Source organism: Artemia sp. Qi Xiang Cuo, chromosome 15, assembly GCF_049724085.1.
Source record: "Artemia sp. Qi Xiang Cuo chromosome 15, ASM4972408v1, whole genome shotgun sequence".
Classification (NCBI taxonomy): Eukaryota; Metazoa; Arthropoda; class Branchiopoda; order Anostraca; family Artemiidae; genus Artemia; species Artemia sp. Qi Xiang Cuo.
The window spans coordinates 34,009,468-34,031,830 of NC_142808.1; the positions used below are offsets into that span (position 1 = coordinate 34,009,468).

General features: G+C 33.1%; 1 protein-coding gene across 4 annotated transcripts in view; it reads right to left on the reverse strand.

The window, feature by feature from the left end:
- The window catches only part of LOC148943594 (uncharacterized), a 37,631-nt gene extending 24,364 nt beyond the window's left edge, over positions 1-13,267 (reverse strand). For 2 of the 4 annotated variants that reach the window (XM_089100856.1, XM_089100857.1), the window contains exons 1-2: positions 13,050-13,258; positions 3,856-4,177 (exon numbers count right to left, since the gene is read on the reverse strand). In XM_089100856.1, the coding sequence (XP_088956982.1) occupies positions 3,856-4,177; positions 13,050-13,192 (465 nt within the window). In that variant the 5' untranslated portion in view covers positions 13,193-13,258. Of the gene's footprint in view, positions 1-3,855; positions 4,178-13,049 lie in introns of all 4 variants that reach the window. The other 2 variants (XM_089100854.1, XM_089100855.1) reach the window with 2 other exon arrangements.
- Positions 13,268-22,363: the final 9,096 nt, after the last annotated feature.

Here is a 22,363-nt window from a genome sequence, read left to right on the forward strand (position 1 = left end):
CAGGCGACTGAACGTATATGGAGTGTGATATTCTAAGATATCCCGTAACCACAGTTCTTACGCCGATATCATATAATTTCTGATGATTCGACCATACTAAATAGGATCTGTAGCTCTGAGGAGCTTGAGCTTGGGGTTGCCATTGTCAATAGTAAAATACTAAACTTTCTGTAACTAAATTACGAAATTTCCTATAGATAGAATTAGTAAGATTGACTAAGTTTCTCAACCAATATGTCTTTTCTAGGGTTGCTATGGACGAATCTGCATCCACTGCACCAAAAAAGCGGAAGATGGGTACTCTACAATTATGAATAAACTACCTTCACGCCCAATTTCATTGGCACAAGCTGTGAATTATGTTCTTTGTCCAGATTATATTTCTTACCTGTAAGAACTGCAATGTGAAGATTGAAACCAATCTTATCCTCTTTTTGTTCCTCCTGGCTATGTTTACTAATAGCGGCTCCACGCTTAAGAATACACCGGTCGAAATACACCAAACGACTGTGACAGTCAAGATGAGTCTCAAGCTAATGAAAGTGAAGAAACACAACCACAACAAGCCCCAAGTATTCCTACTTCCAAACCAATGAGACGACGAGACATTGCTTGGAGGAAAGTAGATTTTATCCCACCAGACACTCTGTGGAAAGATCAGCTTCGAGTCAACCAAGAAATGAGGGGCAAGACTCCATTGGAATATGTCATGTTGTTTTTGAAAACGAAGTAATAAGGCACATACGCAACCAGACGAATATATATGCACTTCAGAAGGATGGCAAGCAGTTAGGCATTTCTTCAGCTGACAGTGAACGTTCCTAGGAGTTCTTTCGTTTACAGGAATAGTCAAAATACCCTCCTATCGCAGCTATAGGACAAACGAAACTCGTTACTCCCTGATAGCCGATGCTATGTCACGTGATAGACTTGAACTGATAAAGAAGCATTTGCATTTCAATGACAATGTATCGCACAAGCCTCAGGGAGACCCTGGTTACGACAAGATTCATAAAATTCGTCCCTTGATAGAGAAGGTTCGAGCCAACTTCATGAAGATACACCCGGAAGAACACCAGGTCATTGATGAGCAAATAGTTCCGACGAAGCAGCGAATATCGCTGAAGCAGTACAATCTGAAAAAACCACATAAGTGGGGATTCAAGTTCATCTCCAGAGCGGGAATAAGTGGATTTGTGTATGATTTAGAAATTTACACTGGCAAGGGATCAGTTGATACAAGCGATTTGGGGGTTGGTGCTGACTTTGTCCTCCGACTTGCGAGGGGAATCCCAAACCACATGAACTACATGAACTACTTTTACGACAACTGGTTTCCGTCACTAGACCTGGCCCAAATCCTAAATGACCCGGGTATACTTACACTGGCTACAGTTAGAGTAAACTGGTTAAAAGGCTGCGCTTTGGAACTAGACCGCAAAATGAAAGCGCAAGGAAGAGGCTCGTATGACTGGCGGGTGGAAACGCAGTCAAATGTTGAAGTGGTATGATAATAAGCCAGTTCACTTGATATCAACCTATGCAGCTGTGGATTCTGAAGATACTTGTGAGAGGTGGGATAGCAAGCGAAAAGAGCATATAGAAGTAAATAGACCACACTGCGTGAAGGAATACAATTGCTTTATGGGTGGCGTTGATCTTGCTGATATGCTGATAGAGCTGTACAGAATTGACTTCAAGTCCAGAAACAAGTGGTACATACGAATTGTCTTTTTCTTGTTTGACCTTTCCATTGTAAATGGGTGGATCCTATATCGCAGGTGTCTTCCTACTGGACAAAAACCTATGAACTTGTTGCAGTTCAAAACGGACGTTGCACGCGCCTTACTGTCTGGCACATCCTCAGCGACTCCTAAGAGAGGCAGACCACTCAACGAAGCTCTATCCCAAAAGAAAATAAAGTATAGTTGCCGCCCACCAGACTCGACGAGACTCGACGGCCAGGAGCACTTTCCAGCTTGGATAGACAGCAAACAGAGGTGCCGGGCTTGTGTTCAAGCCCACTCCAAGGTGAAGTGTATTAAGTGCGAAGTGGTTTTGTGTTTCCCGCCAAACAGAAAATGTTTCCTATCTTAGCACACTAGCTAGGCGATGTTTGACTATGTGCTGTTACTGCCGGATGTTGCCTGTGGGAACCATTCTGTAGTTTCTTCACTTTCATCAATAAATTTTATTTCTTGACATTTTCGTCGCGGAATGACCTTAAATAAAGCACAGAAACAGGTGCAGAATTTTTCCTCTCTTTTTTCAATATTCAGGCATCAAACGGTTAAACGGAACGCACTCAAGAATTAAGCTGTGTAAGATCTAACAGAAACCGGTTTCGCTTCTTGGATCGGTTATGATTTCCTTATTTTGAGTGAGAAAACTACGATGTATGTATGTTTCTATTAAATATTTAATAGATAGTTGGTTTCGGTTAGGTTAGGTTATGTTAGGTTAGGTTAGGTATTTAATATAATGCGTTATGTGCGACCTGCTTTCCACAATTATTTGTCGTAGTTTCCATAATTTTGTAAGCGTAGCACTTTAGCCCGTGCTACATATAATATAGCATGTTTTCTCCTATGACAAATATAGACACAACACATAAGACACATAAAATGCAATTACATGATGTCTCACATAAACATATATGTTGGAACATTTTTCATGCATGACAATATGCTAAATACATTTAAATATGGGTTATTCGTGTATGCGTACTTTCTCCCATTCAACGCTCTGCTCAGCTCAGGATAAATTTTTATTCCTTTATACTAAAAGATTAAAAAATTGACCAAAAAAACTAATCTAACCACACTGAAACGGACCATGTGCACATCGCGGCGCAAGCTACGACAGGCGCGACATTTTTTTTACTATAGCACCAAAAATCACTGTATAGCATGCAAATTTGGGCAATTGTAGCACTTTAGGAACTGACGGTGGTGGTAACCCTGCTACAGACTAGTAAACGAATTCAGCCACCTGTGGCGTAATCAGCAGAGACATGTCCATCAGATTTAATTTAAAGATTCCTAATTTAACTACCCAAGAAATCCCCTGAGATTTTAAACCATTTCTCATCTCACCCCAGCCTTGTCTTTGGTGTCCATTCTTTCACTTACCATGAATTCATAAGTGAGTGCTAGAACTTTTGACTGAAATCTAATTACTAGTTCAAATAAAAGAGTTATTTCCAACTGAAGCTACAAGAAAAGATAATATTCTAGGTTAGGGCCTCCTAAGAAGGAAACGTCTTAACCAAAGGTATTACCATTGGTCTTTATCTTGTACTTTTCCGAAGATCGTATTGGCGTTTCTGACAATGCACTTTCCCCCCCCCCCCTACCACCTGAAGGCCCATATGTGACCGTAAGATATGGACAGAACTAAAAGAAAACACTAGAACAAAAAATTCTTGCTTTATAATATGCAACATAGTTCTATTAAACAGAGAATCATGTTTTCTTCGATTGCTATCGACATTTTAAAATGATTACAAATAATATTTTATCCGTAATTCCATTGTTGTAGCTCAGGCTAAACTATATCTGATAACCAAGACTGGATGCTATGCGTTATACGACGCATAGAGAGGCAAACAACGAAGAAATACATTATTAGCGCTATATATAGGACCAGATCAGGGGCGGGCGCATTATCAGAAACTCGTATGAAATACTCGAACAGCATAAAATAAGGAATGTAATGTCACTACTTATATTTTGTTACGATTTTCCTTCTGAAGAGGGCCTTATCTAGAATGGTAACTGAAGAAAAAGATCTTATTACACCGTACACCGATGCATTTAAGCTTGCAAATAATGCTTGTGGGAAAAAAATGCTTACTTTATCTGCTCCTGATTTGGCCGTCTCCTTTGCAGTGTCATACATGCTTTCAGCCTTTTCTTTTGCTTTGCTTGCTGTATCTGACACTGTTTCCTTTGTTTTACCATACATTGACTCTCCTCGATTTTGAGCCTCACTCGAAGTACTACTCACCGACTCTTTGATGGATTCGTATGCCGACTTTACTTTTTCTTTTGCACCTTCAGCAACATCTTTGGCTGCATGTTTTGTCGCTTTCATGGAAGAAGATAATGGATGCTCTGGATCATACTCTCCTTTAGCTTTCTCCATTGCTCGTTTGAAAACACCTTCTTGCTCTTCACTAAAATCGCAATTTGCTAATTAGAAAGGCCGCACATTCCGTACAAAACAATAAATCATGGTTGCAGTGGCAGCTGCATCCTAGTAAAGAGCGAACCACAGCCCATAGTAATTAAAAGTTGAAAACTTGTTTTCAAAAAAACTGTCTAGTGAGAAAAAATGCCATCTGACACTGAATCAGGAGTGGTAACTATCGTTACGGTTAATCTTAGAAGGAAAAGTTTATTGCGAAAAGGAATTTATGGTGATTTCAAAAAAGAGCCTGAAACCCCTTGAAAATGGTATCAAATCGAAATAAAAAGTGCACCATTGGAATTAGCATGGTCGAAAATCTTTCGTAGGATAATTAAAGTCCCCCACTTTGAACACCAAGGAAAATGACTTTTGCATGGGTAGCACTGATCTGCTTTTTTTTTTTTTTTTTCTAGAAGAGCTAACGGGTGGCCAGAGCATCATAGAGGGGTGTGTAATAGCTCATTTGAAAGGGAATTAAATTTGTAAGTGCCCTTTTTAAATGACCAAAAAGATTGGAGGGCAAATAGCCCCCCTCCCTTCAGGAACCCCTCCCCCCTAACAAGTCCTATAAAAATTTTGAGATAGCCATTTTGTGTAACATAGTTCAAAGTCCGATATATATGGTTTTGATGATATGGGCCTCCATAGTCCCTGGGGAAGGGTTGTATGTGGTATCGGGCGTATCGATATGGCGCGTATCGGTATCGTGCGTATTAGTATCGCATGTATCGTATCGGGAATATCAGTATCCGCTGTTGTTTTTTTCAGTCATTTTCGTGGCTCATTTTTTTTAAAGCATGTCCTGGCGAGGTATCATGGTTGCAGCGGCAGCTGCAGCCTAGTAAAGAGCGAACCACAGCCCATAGTAACCAAAAGTTAAAAAACGCGTTTTGAAAAAAACTGCCTAGTGAAAAAAAATTCCCATATGACACTAACACAGGAATGTAAACTATTATTTCGGATTGTCTTAAAAGTAAAAGTTTATTGCGAAAAGAAATTTATGGTGATTTCGAAAAAAGCCTCAAACCCACTCGAAAATGGCGTCAGATCAAAATGAAAAGTGTACCATTGGAATCAAAATGGTCAAAACCTTATACAGGGAAGTTACAGTCCCCCTCCCTGAACAACAAGGAAAATCAATTTTTTGCATCGGTAGCACTGATCCATCTCCCGTTTTTTTTTTTTTTTTTTTTTTTTTCAACAGGTCTAGCGGGGTATTACAACATCATAGAGATTCCTAATGGCTCATTCAAAAGCTGTTTCTCATATATACGTACTTTTTTATAAATTCTGCTATCTGCAAGTGCTATATGGCAATAAAAAGGCACTTTTTGTGCTATTTCTCAAAGGGTTTTACCGTAAATAGGCTATATCAATCTACACGGTTTGAACTTCAAGAGTAGTTTGAAGTTTCTTGAATATCATTTTAAATTTGACTATAGGACCAGAGAAAGGGACTACAATTCCAAGAAAAATCCTCTCCATACGTAAAATTGACCATCCCAAGAGGAAGAATGCCAAATAAAAAGGATTTTGTTGAAAATTTAAGGGTATATTTTCCCAAAATTTTTCTTCTCACTGAAGCTCCCCCATTTATTCTTCCTCCCCCCTACAGAAAACTCCCCCGCAAAAAATGTTCATGTATTTACCAATAATATACTTTTTTTTGGGGGGGGGGCGAGAGGATAAAAAAACGCTCCAAAAATGTGAATTTGATATATATAATCCCTCTTGATTGATTACTGGGAATACTTCTGGTCTACGCTGTTATTATGAAATAAAACCAATTCAGATGTGCCTGATTTGCCTTTTTGAGCCTTAAAAAGTACCAATAGAGACTGAGGCTGACTGAAAAAAAAGTACGGGCAAATTTGCCTAAAAATCCATAATGAAGAAATGGCCTTAAACTTTATCTCAGAGAATCATCTAAACTTGCTTAAAAATCAGAAAATTTTCCTTTTTGCAACGTATTCCTGCAAACGTTCAGTGAAGCCTATATTAGAATCCAGAAAAAAGATAAAGGTCAATTCAATAGGCCAACTCAAAGCATCATCTAAACTTGTGCAAAAATAGGAAAATTTTCTTATTTTCCAGGATGGAGATCATGAATATAGCATGATCAGAAATAGAAATCAGCATGGTCCAAAACATTTTGTTGGATAATTACAGTCCCCCACCTTGTAGACAAAATTGCTGCTAAATTTAATTTTTTAAAAACAAAGGAAATTTATTTTCATATCAAAACAAAGAATCATAAATCACTAGATTTAGGTAAAAATCACACTAGGCAACATAAAAAATAACTAGGAATAGTGATAAATCACTAGGGGTGGCAACCCTGTTTCTCCTGCACACTCCCTTCATTAAAATATTGGTGATTTCTTATTATATTCAATGTTTTGAATGATATTTTGTTTGAAATTTTATTTCTTCAGAGAGAAGGGGCAATTCTTTATGGCGTCAGTGGCTGCCTTAGTAAATATGATCAAATATTTGAATATTTATGTACTTAGTGAATATGAGCTAGTTCAAAATATGAATGAGTAATTGTTGAAAATTAGAAATATTGTAATAAAAATACTGTATTCTAGGAAGTATTTTCAGTGCTAATTGCTAAACGTCTAAATGTGATCTACTTTCTCCATATTCTCTAGGGAGTGTTTTCTGCTATTTATCAATTGTTTCGGCGAATAGCGGAAATATACTGTTCTTTGATATAAGGGGGAAATGCAAGTTTTCGATAAGCTGAGTAGGGAAAGAAAAATGGAAAATCTATTTATATAAAAAAAAAACAATAAAAAAGGTAGGATGGTGCATAGGATGCAAAAAGGTTACAGGTTCTCTTCATAAGGGTTTAAAATTGAATTCGCGCCAAAAACAATTATTATATTCGGAAGAAACCAAAAAATAGGCATCGAGTGGTATGTTCACGTGAATCATAGGTCATATTTGTGAATATTTTCAACTGAAACTAAGAAGTGACATTACAACATAAAACGAGCGTACATTATTCTGTATAAATAAAAAAAGATCACGGCGACGTTGTTTCTGCAGCAAATTGTAATAAAATACAAGCAACGATTAATTTAAAAAAACAAAGTTCTCCCAAGGGACACAGAGAGCAATGTTGAAACTCAAACAGGATATAAATTATCATTTCACAATATTTTTAGTACATGCCAATATAACTAGTATAAATAAACCAACTAATTATGTTTCCCTATGCTTTTAGGATTATACAAAACTAGTGCTTTACTGAAAACACAAAATAATATAAGACTTTTGGTACAGTTAAAGCAAACCAATTAAAAACACTTTATAGAATCAAAATATTATCAATCCCTTTTAGGATCAATCCCTTTCAAGATAAAGCAACAATCCATTTTAGGATTTTCTTTATTTTTATACGTTTAATTTGGTGTCACTTCTGCACAATGGTTCAGTCCAATGACTGGCTCTCGTTTTGGTTCTCAAAAAGGCCATATTGATAGTATTAGGACTATAGACTAGCTTTAGAATTTGCATCATAGCTTGAAATTCACTGTTGTATAGAGAGAAACAATCGGATTTCGAGAGTTCATATGTCTTATTTGATCTTCATTTCAAGTGATACTAAAGCATATTTCTTACAATTTAAGACTGTATATTACCCACTATTGGTATTATAGCTTGTGAGAGCAAAATGCTGCTTGATAAATTAATCCGATATTTCTGTATGATTTTCTATTACTTTGCGGTTATTAAAAATATTTAGTTTTACGCTTATGCTTTTAAGATAATTTTAATTGTATACTGAAAGTTACTAATGTCGAAACTCGTGTAAGACTATAGATAACATTTTAAATTCGTTTAGTGTTGTCAGGTTAAATACTTATTTTTGACTCTTTAAACAATAATCTTTTTTATTATACGTTACTTTTGTGTTTTCAGTAAAGCGCTAGTTTTGTATAATCATAAAAGCATAGGGAAACATAATTAGTTGGTTTATTTATACTAGTTATATTAATATATATGTTAAATAGGCTGTGAAGTAATAATTTTTGTCCGTTTTAAGTTTCAACTTCGCTCTTTGCTTCCCTCGGAAAAACTTTGTTTTTTAAATTAATACTAATAAAGGATATACGGTAAAATTCTAGTTTACCTACTTTTTGCTATCTTGGAAAGGGGCTAGGTTAGGAAAATTCAACTTGTGAATCCAGGACAAAAAACATTCAGGGAAGGTATTGCCAAGCTTCAATGTTACCCCTTTTCTAATTCCTAAGTCTTAGAAATTGGCCTACTTGACTTGACATCGCAATTTTGACTAAATAAAATTTTACCTTAATTTCCAGTTTGTGGCTTATTTTTCTCTGGTTTTAGCCTCGAAAATGCAATCCCTGTTATTTAAGTAGAATTTTAAGCCATAACAGTAATTTTTTTCTAAATTTAGGAGATGTATTTGCAGATATTTCAAGCTTCATAAATTTAGATTGAACAAAGTTCTGAAGCTGAAAACAATTTTCTTGTATATCATTTAAGCACAAGAACTATTTTGCAAGGTTTCACTTTCAGAAAACAAAGATTCTTAAAGGTCATAAAAGGTCAGTACCCTCTAGAGGGAGAAGGAGTGGAGGTAGGTACTCCAGAATACCTTCTAGGACATACCTAAGTCTGCAGATCAATCATTAAAAGTTATTTTCCTAACCTAACCCTTTTCCAAGAAAGCAAAAATTAGCTAAACTAGAATTTCACCATGAGGTCTTTAGATACGGATGGCCCTGCCATACTGATAAACAAGAGTGTCTAGAAAACACGATTTAGGAACTGTGGAAAAAATGTGATCTTTTAAAAGATTGCTGTTTAGCAATGTGGTCCTCTTTTTAAAAATGATTGTACTGCAGCTCCTTACCAGCTAAGATTGATAAATTGCAAGCTCAATTAAAAACATCCTGTTTAATTATTTACAGGTGCATCTAGTGACATAGTGGCTTTTCCATAAACACAGAAAGTTGTTAGCTTGAAATTTAGCCATTGTTGTACACAATGAAACTCGGGAAGGTATCTACATCATAAAATAGGGCTTTGAAAGTGATGGTCTATCTCCCCTCCCTTGCAGGGCTTCAACTATTCTCTGAAAATAGGTAATATTAAAAATTTGGTTTAGAATCTGACTGAAATATTTTCTGGAAACAGATAAACCAAAGTTAACCAATCAGAGTACATTCTAAACCTGATTTTGAAAAATTGAAGTGGAGATAGGTCAAAGAAGCTTCCAAGCTTCACAAGTTGGGCAGTAGCCCAAACCAACTCAGCCCTGATTTGGACTTTAGATCTATTTCTACAAGCTGTGATAATTAAAACGAGCTTCTGATATCTTTGTCTAATTACGATTATTTGCTTTTTTCTCGTTTACCTAAATTAAATCTACTGGACGATTGATTGATTCAATTTTTATACGAGTTTTGTCTGGGTTTTGTCTGTATGAGTATAGCCTTAAGAGATTCGAAAAATAGAACCCCAAAATTTTGGAACCCCTTTTGAAATAAGATATAAACTTATAATTGTCTCGGGAAAATCGATTAGACTTAAACAATTGTTCTGTTAGACTTGATGGCTTACCATATAAATGGCTTACCATATAAATGCTATGCCAACAAAATGACAATCAGTAACGAGTCACTGATATTGGGTTCTCCCATATCTTTGTATCGATGTTTTTCACTTCCAATAGTTCAATACATCAAAGTCTAGAAATCGATATTTCAAAGATCTCTTTTGATCCTCTGAAATATCGGTACTGGTGCATTAGATGGTCACTTCTAAAAAGTCAAGTTCCGTTAATGCTAATGAAATAAAATAAAATAGGATTAATATATAATATTTTAGAAACAAATTTGGGCTATAAATTTGCACATGCCGGGGGGGGGGGTGAAGCATAGCATATATTAAATACGTAACCTAACCTAGGTACCTTCGCCCCTTAAAACTCCAAAAAACAACAGTTTAAATATCGTAGACGCAATGAAAACTACTCTGCATTCAATTTCTTAATAGCGGTCTCTTTGAAAATAACCGGTCTCTGGCGGGTTTCGTCTGTCATTGCATGACTGGTTTCCTTGCATAGTATATAAAAGTGACCATCTAATGCACTAGTACCAAAATCTTCTGATTCTCTTTTTGCTATCATGAACATTGGAAAGTTTATTTAGTGGGGAGAGGAATTAGTCAAAGTAGCAAAACAGGCAAACTGAACAAGAATTCTGTTGAAAGGAAATCCCTACAATACAAAGATCTTAGGGCAGGAGGTCGGATCCTTAAAGGGTCCTAACGCGCATCTCGAAGTATATACTATTCTTATTAGTGTTTAACAAATAAAAACAGTTATACACAAAACATTTTTATAAACATTTTGATAGTTTTCATTGAAAATGCGGTACTCTTGCATTATATGGGCCTTTACAAGGAAACCAGTCACGAAAAACCCGTTTTTGATGGGTTAACCGCTATAGAGTAATACAATACATAGCATGTCTTTATTGCGTATACTATATTTAAACTGTTGTTTTTTGGGGTTTCCGGGGGGGAGGTGCCTAGGTTAGGTTAGGTTACGTATTTAATATATGCTATGCTTTACCCCCACCTCCCTAATGTTCAAATATATAGCCCAAATTTGTTTCTAAACTATTATATATTCATCTCATTTTATTTTATCTCATTAACATTAACCAAGCTTGACTTTTTAGAAAGGCCCGTATAATGCAAGAGTACCGAAAATGCTATGAAAAACTATATTTTTCAAAACCATATTCAACTCGGCAGTTATTCAGTTTAAGGGTTTCCCAAAATAATTCCCACAGTTAAAAATTGAAAGCACAATACATTTTTTTCAAAATCTTGATTATACTACTGTCTGGCGTTTACGGGGCTAATAAAAAGGCATGCTTAATTTTAAAACTTGTTTCTTTTTTTTTGGAAATAAAGTACGGAAGAGCATTTTATGTCTACTTTTTAAGTGGTTTTTATTTAGATACCTAATATCACACAACACTATTTACAAAAAAGCTTTTCGGATTATAGCACCTGATCTTCGCACGGTATCTTTTCAACACGCCTGAAAAGTGTAATTTGGTTGATGTTATCGAAGTTTGTTCCAGTGGCAGGTCCAAAATTTACACTGAAATTATGACGCGAGGTACATTTGTATCTTTTTTCAAAGATTGAGGGGTGCATGCCCCCAATCTATGGGGGCATTCTCCTCCATAGGTAGCCTGGAACACAACAATACGTACTTTAATTATTGCAATCTTGTAAATTCTTTAGTCTTTACTCATAAAGAAAGTACGCTTCTTCTCTGTTCTAACCATTTGAATTAATTACATGTAACACAATCGGTGAAATTTCTTTTTTTTTCCCCTTCTCTACCGTAATCTTAGACATTGAGTATTAAAGAAAAAAATGGGCTTCTGAGAAATCATTTTGGCAGAAAACGTGTAGAAAAACTTCGATGATCGTAAATTGAAAACTAGCCCGCCTAAGTGACTAATACCATAAAGTAACATGACTAAAGTTTCTAACTCAGTAATTTGAATCTTAAAACTTAGCAATTCGACAATATCTGTGACAGATAATAGCTAATCAGATTAAGCTCTAGATGATACCCACTTCAACACTGAGCAGGGGCGAGATCACCCCTTCCGCTCAAATACTGACCTTCAATGATAAAAAAAAAATACAGAAGGAGTGTAAATAGGAACAGGAAAACCCCTTGTCCGTGCTATAGTTTAGGCTCCTGGTCGATTCTTGAAAGTTCTGCTCACTTAACTCACCTAAATTCTAATATAGCAAATAGCCCAATATTTAGAATTTTAGTAGCTGTAAGAAGTGGAAGATTAGGTAAAATTCTACTTTAGCTACTTTTGACTATCTTGGAAAGGGGTTAGGTTAAGAAAATGAAACTTTCAGGGATGGGTCTACAGGCTAAAGTATGTCCTGGGAATATATTTTGAAGTACCCACCTCCACTCCTTCTCCCTCTAGTGGGTCCTGACCTTTGATGACCTTTAAAAATATATGAGTTATATAAGTGAAACCTTGCAAAATAGATCTTCTGCTTAAATGAAGTACAACAAAATGGTTTTTAGCTTCACAACTTTGCTCAATCCCAATTTATAAGGTTTTAAAGATATTCAAATACATTTCCTAAATATTGGAAATAAATTATTTATGTGTCTTAAAATTCTGCTCAAATAACTGAAATTGCATTTTCAGAGCTAAAGCCAGAGAAAAAGAAACTGATAACTGAAAATTAAGGTAAAATGTTGTTTTGTCAAAATTTCAATGGGTATAGACCTGTCATGTAGGCAAATTTCATGACCCTTTAGAGGGAGAAGGAGTGGAGGTAGGTACTTCAAAATACCTTCCCGGGACATACTTTAGCCTGTAGACCCATCCCTGAACGTCTCATTTTCCTAACCTAACCCCTTCCCAAGATAGCCAAAAGTAGCTAAAGTAGAATTTTACCGAAGATTATTAGAAAATAATCGAAAATAGCTATATTATAAAATATTCTAATACATTAATAGAATACATTAGAATATACATAATATTTTAATACATTATTAGAAAATAGCTGTAACTAAAGTCGATAATAAATAAATGAAAGTAGGTAATTCTACTTTTCCTTCATATGATTAAGGCTAACACATACACGTGACAAGGGATTTTACGTCGGGAGAGCGAAGAGGATGCAAAATCTCGTGAATCATATAGAAAAATTAAAGAAATAATCTTCCTTTCATAGGGGAAATGGGGAGAGTTGCAGTACTAATTGTCTTGCCTCCGCGTACGGGCATGCTAGTAAGGAAAGAAAAGTCAACTTACTGTTCTCTGCTTAGTGGTGGAGCGTAACCTTTATTTTTATCTATATCTTTTTGTTGCAAGCAGCACGATGTAGTACCAGAAAAAGCTCTTAATTCATTCCTAGATATATAGCTTAAGCTTTCGATTAAACGCTTGGACAACATGATGGATTTCACGTTTAGATAACCAACTTGGATGCCGTCTGGCAAATCTTGTTATTCGACGCAATGGATACGTTTTTCTAGTTCTCTGAATTGTTGACATACAGCAAAGGCAATACGCTTCATCCAGAGAAATACATGACATAATTCGTTGATTGAGTTTCTTCCATTGAGTAATATGATGAACTTTTTTAAACGGGATGTGGCGCTTTAAAAGTCATATCTAATTTTTAACTAGAGACAAAAATTGGACAAAGGAGAAAGGTTTTTATTCAAGATGTGACGAAAACAATTTTACATCATAATTCCTCGAGTTCAATAAGCCTACTGCCATTAATTCTAGTAAATTTCGGTTGTCAATACACAATTGCGATTTCTGAATTCGGTTCAAAAGCGCTTATTGAAACCAATTAAATTAGTTTTTTGCTTATTCTGCTTCAGAGCTTAATGTGCAATTTCTCCTTTAACTGACAAAAATTCTTGTTCGAAATATAAGTTTTTCAAAGAAAAGTAAAGGCCATTTTAAAGTTAAGATTAGCAGATACAAATACCTGTTAAAATCAAACTCAGGACGACCAGAAATTACTATTAAAGAATAAATGAAACCCAAAACGAACAGAAATTAAATAAACAAGTATAGTAAAAAACATACAACAAGTAATAATATAAATGAATAAATAGATCTTAAAGGGAATGATGCTTAGATTGAATATGAAAGTCAAGTTTAAAACGAAAAAAAAATATTTTGCTATATAATTATCAATGAAACTTAAAACTAACAGAAATTAAATAATCAATCAATGAAAAAAAAACATACAATAGATATTAATCTAGATGAATAAATAAATCTTAAAACGACCGAAACTTAAATTGAATACGCAAATCAAGCTTAAAACAAAGAAAAATCACTACAAACAAGAGTTTGGGTGTCGCCTCCTCTCTCTCACTGAAAAAGTCTAAAACCTGCTACGTCATTGGCGCCTTACTTAAAGCCAATTATATTACAAATATTTTCTTTTGTAGTTAATATTGAAAATAAACATTAAAATTACAGTAAAATTTTGAACCGATGAGCTTTCAACAATTAATATCATTAGACATCAAATATTCAGTTTAATTTATTAGTTCTTTCTAAAGTTGTTGAAGACGAATATAGTTTCACTACAAACAAGAGTTTGGATACTGACCCCAGTAGAGTAGTACCTTATACTTCTATCGAGGCCCTAGGAATTCCCATGCTATTTACTTGAGGCCATAGGAACCACGTTCTATAGAGGTCCTAAGAGCCATTGAAATGTATCAAGTTGAATGAACTTTATCTAGGTCATTCCTTAGGGCACTTTTCACCTTTCAAAGAGATTTGCTTGAGGCCCTAGGAATTCCCATACTATTCTACGGACCCTCTACGCCTTTTCAAAGAGAGTCAGAACTCCCTCACACAGTTTGACGCGCAAATTGCCAAAAAATTAAGTTTTGAGGAGATTACGTTCCTTGGCACCTTTTCATGTTTTCAATCAGATGGGTTTTTGAAAGCACAGTGTGTACATGTGTGTAGGCTTTGTTATTTAAAAAATTGGACGCTACAATCAGAATTCTTTGATTGGAATTTGCAAAAAAAGGGTTTAGCATTTGCAAATTTGATCCTATTAAGGTGGAAAAAAAAGAGTTTAGCATTTGCGAATACTTCAGAGCCGACTTGCTAGCAAAAAACCCTTGTGATTGACTTGAAATAAAAAAATTTAACAAAAAATGGCTGAAAAGTGTTTCGGGGGAGATGAGGTGATTGTGTACTGTATAATACACAAGTGATGTTTGGACAGTGTTGTCAATTTAAAATAGTTTAACGTTATACTATACAAAGGAGTAAATCGATTTTTTTTTTGTTAAATAAGTAGTTCTTGTATCTTTTAAAAAAGCTTTACGGGGTTTGAGAGACTCGGTTGCCTGATTCCGTGTTGGTTATTCTTTACTTGGTTCAAATTAATAACAAAATTCGTTTCTTACTGACTTTTTTAAGTTATAAATAATAATAGTTCTATTGATTCTGAACAACTTTCTGGGCTCATTCAGTGTTGTTTTTCCTCAGTTAGTTTTAGTTAGAAACGATTTTTTTTGTTATAAAATTTTGTCTTTTTTATTTTTTAATATAATTACGGGGTTTGAGACAATCGGGTGCCTAATTCCGTGTGGTTTTTCTTTACTTGGTGCCCATTAAAAACTAAATTTATGCGTTAAATGAGTAGTTCTTCTATCTTTTAAAACAGTTTTACGGTGTTTTAAAGACTCTGTTGCCTAATTCCTAGAGGTTTTTCGTTACTTGGTTCCCAATAAAAAATAAAAATTTTTGTTAAATACTTATTTTTTTTATCTGTTAAATTATCTTTACTGGGTTTTATAGACTCTGTTGCCTGATTCCGTGTGGTTTTTCTTTACTTGGTGCCCATTAAAAACGAAATTTTTGTGTTAAATATGTAGTTCTTGTATCTTTTAAAAGAACTTTAGGGGGTTTGACAGACTCTTTTGACTGATTCCGTGGTGTTTTTATATTCTTAGTGCCCAATAAAAACAATATTTTTGTGTTAAACACTTAGGTATTGCATCTTTTCAATGAGCTTTTCGGGGCTTGAGACTCTCTTTCGCCTGATTACAAGTTATGTTTCTTTACATGATGCTCATTGAAAACGAAATTTGTATCTTAGATTGGCATTCCTCTTATATTTAAATCTAGCGTTACGGGGTTTGAGAGAGTCAGCTGCCTGATTCCATGTGCTTTTTCTTTACTTTGTGCCCATTAAAAACGAAATTTTTTTTTTAAATATGTAGTTTTGTATCTTTTAATGTGCTTTACCTTGTCACAGTTACATTCTCTTGATTTTTCAAAGTTCATTTTGAATTTCTTTCGTGAAATGCAAGAGTTGGAATATTTCAGTAGTGTTGTGTCATGGCTTACCTTGTCACAGTTACATTCTCTTAGTTTTTCAAAGTTCATTTTGAATTTCTTTCGTTGAAATGCAAGAGTTGGAATATTTCAGTAGTGTCTTGTTGTGCTTTATCTTGTCCCAGTTAAATGCCCTTGAATTTTAAAATTTAATTTTTTATTTCTTTCATTTAAATGCACGAGTTCGAATATTTCAGTTGTGTTTTGTCGTGGTTTGCCTTGTCACAGTTACAGTCTTTTGATTTTTTGAAGTTCAATTTGGACTTCTTTCTTTGAAATGCAAGAGTTGGAATATTTCAGTAGTGTTTTGTAGTGTTTTACATTTTCACACTTTCATTATCTTGATTTTGCAAAGTTTATTTAGTATTTATTTCTTTGAAATGCAAGAGTTGTAATATTTAAGTAGTGTGTTGTCGTGGTTTACCTTGTCACAGTTACATTCTCTTGATTTTTCAAATTTTATTTTGAATTTCTTTCGTGAAATGTAAGAGTTGGAATATTTCAGTAGTGTCTTGTTGTGGTTTACTTTGTCGCACTTACATTCTATTGATTTTTCGAAGATCAGTTTGAATATCTCTCGTTGAAATGCATGTGCTGGATAATTTCGATAGTATTTTATTATGGTTTTACCTTGTCGCAGTTCAATATTATTATTGTTTATTATTTTATTTTGAATATCTTTCGATGAAATTCAAAAGTTTGAATATTTCAGTAGTGTTTTGTCGTTGTTTACCTTGTCACAGTTACTTTCTCTTGATTTTTTAAAGTTCATTTTGGATTTCTTTCCTTGAAATGCAAGAGCTGGAATATTTCAGTAGTGTTTTGTCGTGGTTTACCTTGTCACAGTTACATTCTCTTGATTTTTCAAAGTTCATTTTTGGATTTCTTTCGTTGAAATGCAAGAGTTGGAATATTTCAGTAGTGTTTTGTTATGGTTTACCTTGTCATAGTTACATTCGCTTGATTTTTCAAAGTTCATTTTGGATTTCTTTCCTTGAAAAGAAATACCAGAGTTGGAATACCATTTTTCGTTAAGTGTCAGAGTGAATAAATTCATTATCAACACTCTATCTCAGATATATTCAAATAAAATTGGCAAAATCTAAATTTCAGAATGAATAAATTCATTATCAACATCCTTTGTCGGATATGTCGGATAAAATTGATAAAATCTAAGTATCAGAGTGAATGTTTTCTTATCCACATCCTTTGCCAGATACATCGAATATAATTGATAAAATATAGGTGTAAAAGTTAATAAATATTTCTATCAACATCCTTTGTCAGATATACCAAATAAAATAGACAAAATCTAAATTTACGAACGAATAAATGCTTTAACAACATCTTTTATCAGATATGTCGGATAAAATTGACAAAATCTAAGTATCAGAGTGATTAAATTATATATAAACATCCTTTTCTCCTATACATAGGATAAAACTGACCGAATCTAAGTGTCAGTGTGAATAAATTTTTTTTATCAACATCCTTTGTCAGATACGTCAAATAAAATTGACAAAATCTAAATTTCAGAATGAATAAATTCATTATCAACATCATTTTGTCGGATATGTCGGATAAAATTGACAAAAAATAAGTATCAGAGTGATTAAATTCTATATCAACAGCCTTTTCTCGGATAAATAGGATAAAATTGACAGAATCTAAGTGTCAGTGTGAATAAATTTTTTTATCAGCATCTTTTGCCAGATACATCGAATAAAATTGATAAAATATAAGTGTCCGAGTGAATAAATTTTTTTATCAACATTCTTTGTCAGATACATCAAATAAAATTGACAAAATCTAAATTTCAGAACGATTAAATTCATTATCAACATCTTTTGTCAGATATATCAGATAAAATGGACAAAAAATAAGCATGAGCGTGAATAAATTTTTTTTTATCAACATCTTTTTGTCGGACACATCAAATAAAATTTGACAGAATCTAAATTTCAGAATGAATAAATGCTTTAACAACATCCTTTATCGGATACAGCGGATAAAATTGACAAAATCTAAATTTCAGAATGAATAAATTCTATATCAACATCCTTAGTCGGATATGTCGGATAAAATTGACAAAATATAAGTCTCAGAGCGAATGAATTTTTTTTTATCAACTTCCTTTGGCAGATACATCGGATAAAATTGACAAAATCTAAGTATCAGAGTGTCTAAAATCTATATCAATATCCTTTTCTCAGATACATAGGATAAAATTGACAAATTCTAAGTGTTAGAGCGAATAAATTTTTTTTATCAACATCCTTTGGCAGATACATCGGATAAAATTGACAAAATCTAAATTTCAGAATGAATAAATTCATTATCGGCATCCTTTGTCAGATACATAGGATAAAATTGGCAAAATCTAAGTGCCAGTGTGAATAATTTTTTTTTTATCAATATCCTTTTGTCAGACATATCAAATAAAATTGACAAAATCTAAATTTCAGAATGAATAAATTTTATATAAACATCCTTTTTCGGAAATGTCGGATAAAATTGACAAAATATAAGTATCAGAGTGAATAAATTTTTTTTTATTAACATCCTTTGTCAGATACATCGGATAAAATTGACAAAATCTAAGTATTAGAGTGTCTAAATTCTATATTAAAATCAATTTCTCAGATATAAAGGATAAAATTGACATAATCTAACTGTCAGAGTGAATAATTTTTTTTTCAACATCCTTTGGCAGACACATCGGATAAAATTGACAAAATCTAAATTTCAGAATGAATAAATTCATTATCAACATCCTTTGTCGGAAATGTCGGATAAAATTGACAAAATATAAGTGTCAGAGTAAATAAATTTTTATATCAACATCATTTGTTAGATACATCAAACAAAATTGACAAAATCTAAATTTTAGAATGAATAAATGCTTTAACAACATCCTTTATCAAATATGTCGGATAAAATTGACATATTCTAAGCATCAGAGTGGCTAAATTCTATATCAACATCCTTTTCTGAGATGCGTAGGATAAAATTGACAAATTCTTGGTGTTAGAGTGAATACATTTTTTTATCAACATCCTTTGGCAGACACATTAGATAAAATTGACAAAATCTGAATTTCAGAATGAATAAATTCGTTATCAACATCATTTGTCTGATATGTCGAATAAAATTGAAAAAATCTATGTATCAGAGTGAATATTTTTTTTTAACAACATCCTTTGCCAGATAAATTGAACAGAATTGATAAAATAAAAGCGACAGAGTGAATAAATTTTTTTTTATCAACATCTTTTGTAAGACACGTCAAATAAAACCGGCAAAATCTAAAGTTTAGAAAAAATAACTGATTTAACAGTATCCTTTATTGGATATGTCAGATAAAATTGATAAAATCTAAGTATCAGAGCGACTAAATTCTATATCAACATCCTTTTCTCGGATACATAGGATAAAATTGACAGATTCTAAGTGTCGGAGTGAATAAATTCTTTTATCAACATCCTTTTCTCGGATACATAGGATAAAATTAACAAAATCTGAATTTCAGAATGAATAAATTCATTATCAACTTCCTTTGTCGGATAGGTCGGATAAAATTGACAAAATCTAAATTTCAGAATGAAAAAATGCTATAACAATATCGTTTATTGGATATGTCGGATACAATTGACCAAATCTAAGTATCAGAGTGACTAAATTCTATAACACCATCCTTTTCTCGGATACATATGATACAATTGACAGATTCTAAGTGTCAGACTTAATAATTTTTTTTTTATCAACATCATTTGTCAGATACATCAAATAAAATTGGCAAAATCTAAATTCCAGAATGGATAAATGCTTTAACAACATCCTTTATTGGATATGTCGTATACAATTGACGGAATACTGGTATCAGAGTGAATAAATTCTATATCAACATCCTCTTCTCGCATACATAGGATAAAATTGACAAAATATAAGTATCAGAGTGAATATTTTTTTTATCAACATCCTTTGCCAGATACATCGGATAAAATTGACAAAATCTAAATATCATAGTGAATAAATTCATTATCAACATCCTTTGTCAGATATTTAGGATAAAATTTACAAAATATAAGTATCGGAATGAATAATTTTTTTTTTATCAACAACCATTGCCAGATACAACGAATAAAATTGACAGAATCTAAGTTTCAGAGTGAATAAATTTTTTTTTCATCAACATCCTTTGTCAGATACATTAAATAAAAATTGACAAAATTTAAATATCAGAATGAATAAATGCTTTAACAACATCCTTCATGGGATTTTTCGACTAAAATTGACAAAATCTAATTATCAGAATGATTAAATTCTACATCAACATCCTTTTCTCGGATACATGGATTAAAATTGAAAAAATCTAAGAGTTAGAGTGAATATATTTTTTTTATATCAATATCCTTTGGCAGTTACGTCAAATAAAATTGACAAAATCTAAGTGTCAGAGTTACTAAATTCATTATCAACATCCTTTGTAAGATATTTCAGATAAAATTGATAAAATCTAAGTATCAGAGTGATTAAATTCCATATCAATATCATTTTCTTGGATACATGGGATAAAATTGAAAATAGCTAAGTATCAGACTGAATATATACTTTATCAACATCCTTTAAATGTGTTATCAATATCATTTGTCGGCTAATTCAGGTAAAATTGACAAGATAGACATTGAGTGTACACCGTGATGTCGCATACATAGTGAGAGAGACATGCAAAGTCGACATAGCTTTATTTCATTTTTTAAGGTTAATTTAGACGAGGTTACGTGCGCGCACGTGCGCGCACGTCACCTCGTCTAAATTAACCTTAAAAAATGAAATAAAGCTATGTCGACTGTGCATTTCTCTCTCACTATGTATGCGCCGTTGCGGTGTACACTCCATGTCTTTCTTGTCAATTTTACCTGATTTAGCCGACAAATGATGTTGATAATGCATTTAAAGGATGTTGATAAAGCATTTATTCACTCTGATACTTAGATTTTGTCAATTTTATCCCATGTATCCAAGTAAATAATATTGATATGGAATTTAATCACTCTGATACTTAGATTTTATCAATTTTATCCGACATATCCGACAAAGGATGTTGATAATGAATTTAGTCACTCTGACACTTAGATTTTGTCAATTTTATCCGATGTAACTGGCAAAGGATGTTGATATACAAAAAATATATTCACTCTAACACTTAGATTTTGTCAACTTTAATCCATGAATCCGTAAAAAGGATGTTGATGCAGAATTTAATCTCTCTGATACTTAGATGTTGTCAATTTTATTCGCAAAATCTGCTGAAGGATGTTGTTAAAGCCTTTATTCATTCTGATATTTAAATGTGGTCAATTTTTATTCAATGTATTTGACAAAGGATGTTGATAAAAAAATTTATTCACTCTGACACTTAGATTCTGTCAATTATATTCGATGTATCTGGCAAAGGATGTTGATAAAAAAATTATTCACTCTGATACTTATATTTTGTCAATTTTATCCGACATATCCGACAAAGGATGTTGATAATGAATTTATTCCCTCTGAAATTTAGATTTTGTCATTTTTATCCGATGTATCTGGCAAAGGATGTTGATGAAAAAAAATTATTTACTCTAACACTTAGAATTTGTCAATTTATCCTATTTACCCGAGATAAGGATGTTGATATTGAATTTCGGCATTCTTCTACTTAGATTTTATCGATTTTAGCCAAAAGATTTAAAAAAGTTTGTTGTTAAAGCATTTATTTATTATGAAATTTGGATTATGTCAAGTTTATTTGACTTATCTGACAAAAGGTATTTATTAAGCAAAATTTATTAAGTCTGACACTTATAGTATTTAAATATTATTTTTTATATCCGATAAACGGATGGTATTATAGAATTTAGTCACTCTGATTCTTAGATTTTGTCAATTTTATTCAACATATACGATAAAGGATATTTTTATAGCATTTATTCATTCTGAAATTTAGATTTTGTCAATTCTATCCGACATATCTGATAAAGGATGTTGACAATTCATTTATTCCTTCTGAAATTCAGATTTTGTCAATTTTATCCTATGTATCCGAGAAAAGGATGTTGATAAAACAATTTATTCACTCTGACACTTAGACTCTGTCAATTTTATCACATGTATCCGAGAAAAGGATGTTGATACAGAATTTAGGCACTCTGATACTTAGATTTTGTCAATTTTATCCGACATATCTGATAAAG